This window comes from Rosa chinensis, chromosome 7 (assembly GCF_002994745.2).
Source record: "Rosa chinensis cultivar Old Blush chromosome 7, RchiOBHm-V2, whole genome shotgun sequence".
NCBI lineage: Eukaryota > Viridiplantae > Streptophyta > Magnoliopsida > Rosales > Rosaceae > Rosa > Rosa chinensis.
This window is the reverse complement of record NC_037094.1, coordinates 38,612,804-38,621,526: the sequence shown is the minus strand read 5'-3', so window position 1 is coordinate 38,621,526 and position 8,723 is coordinate 38,612,804. Positions and strand designations below refer to the sequence as shown.

At 44.0% G+C, this 8,723-nt stretch overlaps 1 protein-coding gene across 1 annotated transcript; it reads right to left on the bottom strand.

Moving 5' to 3' along the window:
• Window positions 1-7,840: 7,840 nt before the first annotated feature.
• Window positions 7,841-8,446, bottom strand: LOC112177897 (F-box/LRR-repeat protein At3g26922-like). Its single transcript, XM_024316138.1, has one exon. It carries the CDS (start codon window positions 8,444-8,446, stop codon window positions 7,841-7,843), a length of 606 nt encoding a protein of 201 aa, XP_024171906.1.
• Window positions 8,447-8,723: the final 277 nt, after the last annotated feature.

Sequence of the window (8,723 nt, the reverse complement as noted above, 5' to 3'; positions counted from 1 at the left end):
ATCGGTCTCAATAATCTCACGCGCCACTGAATACGCAAATACATCATCAATGATGATGGAGTTTCTTTCCCACGTCCCATGTACACTAGTGTAATTAACAGAGATCTCTACGTTCTCAGGGATAGGTTCTGACAATGAGGCGTCCCCCAAAGATGTCTCTTGGACATAACCATAATCCGGAACATTGTCATGGGATGGATTTTGAGTATCGATGATCAAAGGATTTGTTTGTGCCTCGTTCGCTCTCTTTCTAGGGCGAGTATCCTTCGAACCAATTGGTCTACCGCGCTTTCTTGCGGGACCTGCGGCCATAGATGCCACATCATTGCCATGTTGGGCAATGGCGCCATCTCCTGGTGTCACAGGAGAGGCGTGATATCCATTATTTGGGACATCGATCCTTGCAGGCACGTTTGCAGCAGGTATGTGTGATCTCGTCACTTTGGCAACATCAGAAAACGCATCAGGCAGAGTGTCTGCTACGTTCTGGAGCTCGATTATTCTTCGCACTTCAAGTTCGGACTGTGCGGTACGGGGATCGAGATGAGACATAGTGGGGACAGACCACGACAATTCCTGTCGTTCCTGTTGAACATATGTGTTCTTATCTCCCCCTAACGATGGGAAGACTGTCTCATCAAAGTGACAATCCGCAAATCTAGCGGTAAAGAGATCGCCTGTCAAGGGTTCAAGGTAGCGGACTATCGCTAGAGATTCATATCCAACATAAATGCCCATTCGTCGTTGTGGACCCATCTTAGTACGCTGTGGCGGCGTAATAGGCACATAAATGGCACACCCAAAGATGCGTAAGTGCGAGATATCAGGCTCGTATCCAGTCACTAGCTGTAACGCAGAGTAAGATCGGGTGGTAGTGGGTCGTAGACGAATTAGCGTCGCTGCATGCAATATTGCATATCCCCAAGCAGAAACAGGGAGATTGGTGCGCATAACCAATGTCCGTGCTATCATTTGTAGTCGTTTGATAGCGGCTTCTGCGAGACCATTTTGGGTATGAACATGGGGAACTGGATGTTCTACATCAATCCCCAGTGACATGCAATAGTCATCGAATATCTTCGATGTAAACTCCCCAGCATTATCAAGTCGAATTGACTTAATAGGATGGTCAGGGTAGTGAGCCCGTAGACGGATAATCTGGGCGAGAAGTTTAGCATAAGCAGCATTTCGAGTGGACAGTAGCGCGACATGTGACCAGCGTGTCGATGCATCAACCAATACCATAAAATATTTAAAAGGTCCGCATGGTGGTTGAATTGGTCCACAGATATCCCCTTGGATCCTCTGTAAGAACGGAATGAGTATTTTGGGATCCTTTGCGTAGGACGGTCTCGGTCCTAATTTCCCGAAGGAACAGGCTTTGCAGAAAGAGCGAGGGGCCTTAGAAGCAACCAATGAGGATTTTGGTTGGGCCTGAGCTTCTGTAGCGCTATTAGAAGCAAAGTGTGTGACTACATCTCCCATTATGGCGTTAGAGCCATGGAAATTGGTGTGTGTGGCGTCATGGCCACTAGGAGGAACAACCATGGCGTTATGCTCATGGTTGGCGCCATTAATGGCGTCACCACATGGGACTTGGGCGGCCCTATGGCGCCCCAAGAAGGCTGCAGCTCCAGATGCTGCAATTGTTGCGGTCTTGCTAAGTCCTGGAATCAATTTTCGATTCTTGCTTCTTCTCACTCTAAAGAATGGATGTCCGTGTGAAGTCTTTAGTATACGGAGCATCATATCACGACCAGGATGTCCTAGTCGGTCATGCCAAAGCCAATATGTGTCGGAATCCAAGAGATCTTCTCTTATGACATTATTGGATTCAATAGGTCGAATTGTAGTGACGTAAAGTCCACTAGATTGACACATAAGCTTCTCTAAGATGCGCTTTCTTCCGCAATCATTAGAGGTAATGCAAAGGAATTCTATTCCGTTCTCACTATGCGTTTCCGCATGGAATCCGTTGGCTCTAATATCTTTGAAGCTTAATAAGGTTCGATTCGCCTTAGGAACGTAGAGAGCTTCAGTGACTTTAATCAAGGTGCCATTGGGCAAAAGGAATTGGGCCATTCCATGTCCTTGAACTAAACTTGATGGCCCAGCCATCGTAGTCACAGATGAATATGTAGGCAACATCTCCAAGAATAATTGCCTATGTCGTAGAATGGTGTGCGTAGTCGCACTATCCGCAAGACATTGAAGTTCATCCATTCCTAAAAGAAATGCTCGTAATTAAAAAGGAGTCATAAAGAAAAGAACTCAACTTTTATTAACAAGCCAAACGGAATTACATCATCGTTTCTTTAACCAAAGGAAATCTAATCCAATAAACTAGTTAATGCAAAACAATGGTAGTCGTCTAACTCCTTTCGGTAATTCCAATGTAAATGTGACCAGGTGAGTAGAGAGATGTCGGTGGAGCGAGGCTCACTTAAGTACCACTGATCTCAAAACCTTCCTAGACATCACACACATTGTATGTGCCTACTTTGAAGAAAGACTAATAGCATTGGCATCTACTACAAAAATAATATGGCAATTGCCTACATCTCTTGGAAATAGAAAGACTTAATCAAAATCGCCAGTTTCTGGGTCTTGATCCTTGTAGTCTTCCACCCTTAGATCGAGATCTCCATCTTGACCTTCTTGTTCCATGTAATGTGCCTCCCTTGCTTCACGATACATCTTGTATGCGTTTGCAACATTCTGGGATGCAGTACACTTCTTTGCCCAATGTCCACTTAATCCACATCTAAGATAAGCATCTTTATGGTCAGATTCCCTTGATCGAGGCGCTCTAGGGGCGTTTTGTAGACTGTTATTGCCTTTGGTGGCGTTACCACCATAACCGGAGGCTTGGCCTCTCTCTCTCTTTACACGTTTACCTCCACGGTTCCGTGTACGCCTATCTTGGCGATTTCCTTCATCTTTAGGGCGAGAATATGGACCAGAACGTCCAGAATTATCCCTACTCTTAGGGTTTCGCTCCTTGCGTCCTCCCTTGGGGGCGCGACTATAATTGGACTCCGGAATTGACTTGGTTCCCACGGATCTAGAGTTATAGTTCTTCACAAGTATGTTGTCGTGCTTTTCAGCTACGTTCATGGCGCCAATTAGCTCATGAAATCTTGTGATGCGTCTAGCATTGACATCAATTCGATAGTTTTTGGCTATCATCAATGCAGAGACGGGGAAGGTGGAGAGAGTTTTCTTGATCAACATCGTATCAGTGATGTTCTGCCCACAGAATTCCATCATAGACTTGATACGAAGTGCTTCTGAATTGTAGTCAAGTACAGACTTGAAATCACAGAAGCGGAGGCTATGCCATCTCACTTCTAAGTCTGGAAGCAGGGAATCACGGACGTTGCCAAAACGTTGCTCGAGTTCCACCCATAGTTTTCTTGGGTCTTCCTCATTGAGGTACTCATTTTGGAGCGCGTCATTCATGTGCCTTGTCATGAGAATGATGGCTTTAGCTTCATTCGCCTCTCTCGTAGCTCTATTTGCTTCAAAAGCAGCAGCTTGTTGAGGAGTACGTACGTCCTGACTTGGCTCTTGGATCGTACTTAGGATCCCATCAGCCTTAAGATGCTGGCGCACATCACGGACCCACTTGTGGTATCCTGCGCCTGTTGTCTCTAGTGGAGCGAAGCTCAACTTGTTCAGGTTATTCATCCTGAAAAAAACAACAAGAAAATAGGGTTAGTTTCGGAGCGAATAAGGCTACCACGAAAAACTATATAATTTCTGAGCGTAGTCGCTTCCAAGAAATTAGGGATTTTTCTGAGCGTAGTCGCTTCCAAGAAAATCCGATTCCAAGAGGGGTTTTGGATTAGATCGAAACGACGATGTATGTGGTCGATCGTTTTCTTCTCAACAAACTCTAAGTTTGGAGGTCTCTACAAGCTCCAAGCTTGGAGTGAGCACGAACCCCCACAGTTCGGCTATTGGTCTCCCCTATGAAGAAGAAAAGGGGGGGTAGAAGAAGGGATGTTGGAAGTCCCCGAGAAAAGAAGAGGAAATTAAAAAAAAACTTCAAAAACGGGAACTTTTAGAAAAGTTTACCTTGAAAAATAGCCGGAAATCTTGACCGGAAAAAAACTACTGTAGGTGGCCTGAAAAAGGTCACCGGAGGTCGCCGGAAAAGTGGCCGGAAATTGGTGGTCGGCGGTGGTGGCCGGAGCTAGGCCGGGCTGTGCAGGGGCGCTGCAGGGGGTATGCGGAGGCTGTGCAGCAGCTGTGCGGAGGTTGTGCAGGGCTCGTGCAGGGGCTGTCGGCAGATGTCGCAGGGGGGTCTGCAGGGGCTTCGGCAGAGATCGACAGGTCTCGGCAGGTGCTTGTAGGGGCTATCGGCAGCTCTCGGCAGATGCTTGCAGGGGCTGTCGACAGGTCTCGGCAGATGCAGGCACAAGGCTCGGCAGATCTCGGCAGGAGGCTTGCAGGGGCTGTCGGCAGGTCTCGGCAGATGCAGGCACAAGGCTCGGCAGATCTCGGCAGGAGGCTTGCAGGGGCTGTTGGCAGGTCTCGGCAGATGCAGGCACAAGGCTCGGCAGATCTCGGCAGCTGCTCGGCAGGGCTCGCAGGGGCAGGCACAAGGCAGGCACAGGGCAGGGGCCGGTTCGATTTTTCCGACGGCCGGTTCAGGGGTTTTCCGGCCGGTTCCGGTGGTTCCGCCGCCGGTTCTGGGCTCCTTGGGATTAGGGCTTCGATATGTGGGGCGGTGGTTGCAGGATTTTGAGGGCTACTAAATTAGGGTTTCAGGGTTAGAGGCTCGTGCTGATAACGTGTTTTAGGAAAACTGAATTTGAGAGGAATTTGCTGTGTATTCTCATTGATAATAGGTGCCTCTTTATATAGAGGATTACAATGCATAGAATCTCAATCATACAAGGAAAGTAATTCTACATTGATTAGGATTCTAGATCCTTCTAATTAAATCCTATTACCACTAGGTCAAGTAACCTAGAGTTTGGGCTAAACACAAATTAGGTTTTCCTTCAACATATATATATATATATATATCTTTCTCCCCTCCTTTCGAAGTCACTTTTCTGTGTGGCGGAGCCCATGGACTATATGCCCGTATATATATATATATATATATATATATATATATATATATCTTTCTCCCCTCCTTTCGAAGTCACTTTTCTGTGTGGCGGAGCCCATGGACTATATGCCCGAGACCGAAAGCGTGCTTATCAAGATGTTGGAGGACTTATTTCCCAACTCAAAGACACATGTCATTTCAATTCAAATAACTGTGATAAAAATTATCAATTTCCCTGATGCTAAAGCTGCGGAGAGAGCGGCAAGTGACTATCCTTTGGGGATACGGCTAACAGACCCGAAGAATGAGAATCAATTTATTGATGCACTGTTTTATAAGCCTAGCTTAGAAGTACTTCATAATTTCATGCTATTAGAGAGGGGCTCTGATTGACTTTCTATTTTTACTTTCTACGATTGACTTTTTGAATTCGTACACTAAAAACGATTTGATAATGTTATGGGCATATAGTGTCATTTGGTGCTATTGTTGTAATACATTATCTTTAACAAAACAGAGTTTTTCATTTTGAATCAAGTTCAGAATTGCTATAGACTCGGAACAATATACTGACTTGGACTTCTCAGATAAAATAAGAATCAACGGCAGTCATCGATCCCTCTTCTCCTAATTAGCTCTTATCAGAGATACCAGAGACCAAACACGATTTCTCTCAATAATGGAGGAGGAAGTGATTTCAAAGTTTGCCGGGAAGATCACACTCACTGAAGCTCGGTAAAAGGATGTTATCCATGTGAAAACCTATGATTTTGAGTCCCTCAAGACCAAATTAGTCCTATATCTGGTAGGAAAGGTCCTCACTACAAAACCCTTCAGCAGAATCTCATTCAAAACCAAGATAGTCATGGCTTGGAAGCCCACAAAAGCCATAAAGATTCGGGAAATAGATGACAATCTATTCCTACCTGTATTCGGAAACATGGAAGACAAGCAGAGAGTGCTTGACAATGGCCCTTGGCATTTTGACAATGCCTTGTTGGTTCTGGACTACACAGATGGGACTATGAGCCAATCTGAAATGAAGCTGAAGCATGCAGATTTATGGGTCCAAGTCCACGACTTGCCATTGTTGGGTATGAATGTGGTCCTTGGGAGAATGATAGCCAACTATTTGGGAACATGCCTAGAGGTTGAGGAAGAGGCTGATGGAGAATGTTGGGGGAAATGTATGAGACTGAGAGTGAGGTTGGATGTCACTAAGCCGTTGCGGCAGGGCATGAAGCTTTGTCTCTAAGGGTGTGAGCCATTTTGGGTAGATTTCAAGTATGAAGGGGTACTGGAGTTTTGTTACCATTGTGGGATTTTGGGGCCACAATGAGAGTGAATGTGGAGTTGTGATTAGGAAGGAAAGGAGATCTTGTTTGTGACATTTTCTCGGATGTGAGAGTAGGTATCTTCTTGGATTGGATTGTAGTCGAAGGAAGAGGAAACAATTGATTTTGGCAGTGGAAAGGAAGACAAGGAGAAGCAAGAGGTGATTGAGGAATGGAAAGAACATAGTTCGAAGACTAGCCATACAGAAGGACTGGAGAGCAATGGTGATCAGGAAGACTTAACTATGGTGACAAAGGATGGATTTCCATTTGTTAGTACTGCAAGCCAAAGAGCTTCAAACAGACAAGAGTCATAAAAAAGGCGATCAGGTGAAATAGGCAGTATCTCAGTTTCCTAAGGTAGATCGACTTTGAGCTTCGTTGTATTTTCTTTTGGGGCCTCAAGAATTTCTCACAATCCTGTTCCACATGATCGCACGAAGCATGTGGAGATAGATTGACACTTCATTAAAGAGAAGCTGGATGGACAGATCATTATGTTTCCCTTCGTTCCTACTGAAGAACAGTTGGCGGATATTCTTACAAAGGCTCTCTCGAGTAAAGCCTTCTATGACTTACTTGACAAGTTGGGCATCCGTGATCAGTATGCACCAACTTGAGGGGGAGTGTTGGCGTGAGTCATGCCATGTAATTAGGATTGTGAATATTGTGTATTATTAAGATTATTCTGTTGTAATTAGTTTCCTAATAGGTCTTGGTGTATCTTGTATAAATACTCCGTTCTTGGAGAAGGTAAAAATCATATCAGAAAATCTCAAATCTCTTATTCCTTTGTTCTTCTTGACTGATGTCCCATGCTAAACAACAGTTATTTGATTTTGACCACACAAGAAAACGTGAAAAATTATAAGAGAATATAATTAATTGGAACCCAAGTTCTCCTCCTTATGTTAAACAAAACAACTAATTGCCTTAACAGCCATGAAAAAATGAAAAAAAAAGAATATATATATATATATATATATATATATATAGGATAATTACGGTGCATAATTGGAACCCAAGTTCTCCTCCTCATGTTTAACAAAATAACTAATCGCCATAAGGCCCATCATGGCATACGCTACAAGCTCGAAGATTTGGAAACTTAGAAGTTAAGTAATCTTGTAACTTCTGCAGACTACATCTCGAGACTTTCTGCTCCTTTGATACGATGGAGGCGACCAAGGTCAACTCCTCAAGAAATGGAAACTTAGAAATAAGTTTCAAAATATATTCTTTGGTAACGGTAGAACGGCCAAGGTACATTGTGATCTCCTTTATATTACCGCAGATGAGTGCTCCGATGTCTGGCGGCGGGCCAAAGCCAATCAAATCAAAGTGCATAAGAGTTTGAAGATTGGCTGCTTCAATCTTGTAGCTATAACCTTCATGAGGCCAAACTTTAACCTTCTTGATGAGCTTGGGAAGATCACAAAGTTCAATATATATACTTATTTATACTTCCACGAGATGGCTTGAGTATCAATGTCTCGAGATTAGGGGATCTAGAAAGGAGGTCCATGACTACTCCATCAAAATCAGTGTTAAACAACGTGAGCTCTTTGAGCCGATTAAATCCGTTGTCCTTCTGAATTAGGGTTTCCTCCAAAACACAGTCATATAACTTCAAAACCATTAAGGACCCAACATCAAATCTAGTAGGAGGAAATCTGTACTTTTTAGACTCGCAGTGAAACGAGAAATCTAGCACTATCTCTCGGATAATGTGTTTGGTGATCAAGTTTAGCCAGCGGTCGACATGAATAAGATCAGACTCTGCTACAATACGCCATACCCTAAAGTAATGAATTATTCTTTTTTGATCTTCATGGAGTATTGCCAATGATTTGTCAATAGAGTTGATATGACGAGTGCGACGAGTAAAAGAAAAGTAAGAGATTGGTAGTGACTTCCATGTCTTAGACACAGTGCTCATCTCGATTCCATCTTTTTCCGGCAACCGTGAGAGGATTTCTAGCTTCATGGCTTCAGGTAACTCCGATATTCGATCCATGTCGTCGCCGTCGATTATCATGGCGGCCATGTCTTGATATGATGGTCAAGAGTGAAACCCTAGAAGCAAACTGTGCAAAATGATAAATATACACGTACTCTTCTTTTCTAAAAGGTAAAGGGGTCTTTGACCCAAAGCACCAAAATTATCCCACTTACGCCAACAACAGATTTTTATTCTCACTAACCCAATTTAGAGTACAATGATAAATATACCCTCAGCCTAATTAAACAAATCTCAAACTATGCCAGTCTCTTATCTCTCAGAGTGCAAAATCACCGGCCACTCTCTCTCTCTCTCTCTCTCT

Bases quoted from the DNA above. Each gene is read 5' to 3' on its own strand.
- LOC112177897 (XM_024316138.1), bottom strand. From the start codon at position 8,446: ATGGCCGCCATGATAATCGACGGCGACGACATGGATCGAATATCGGAG.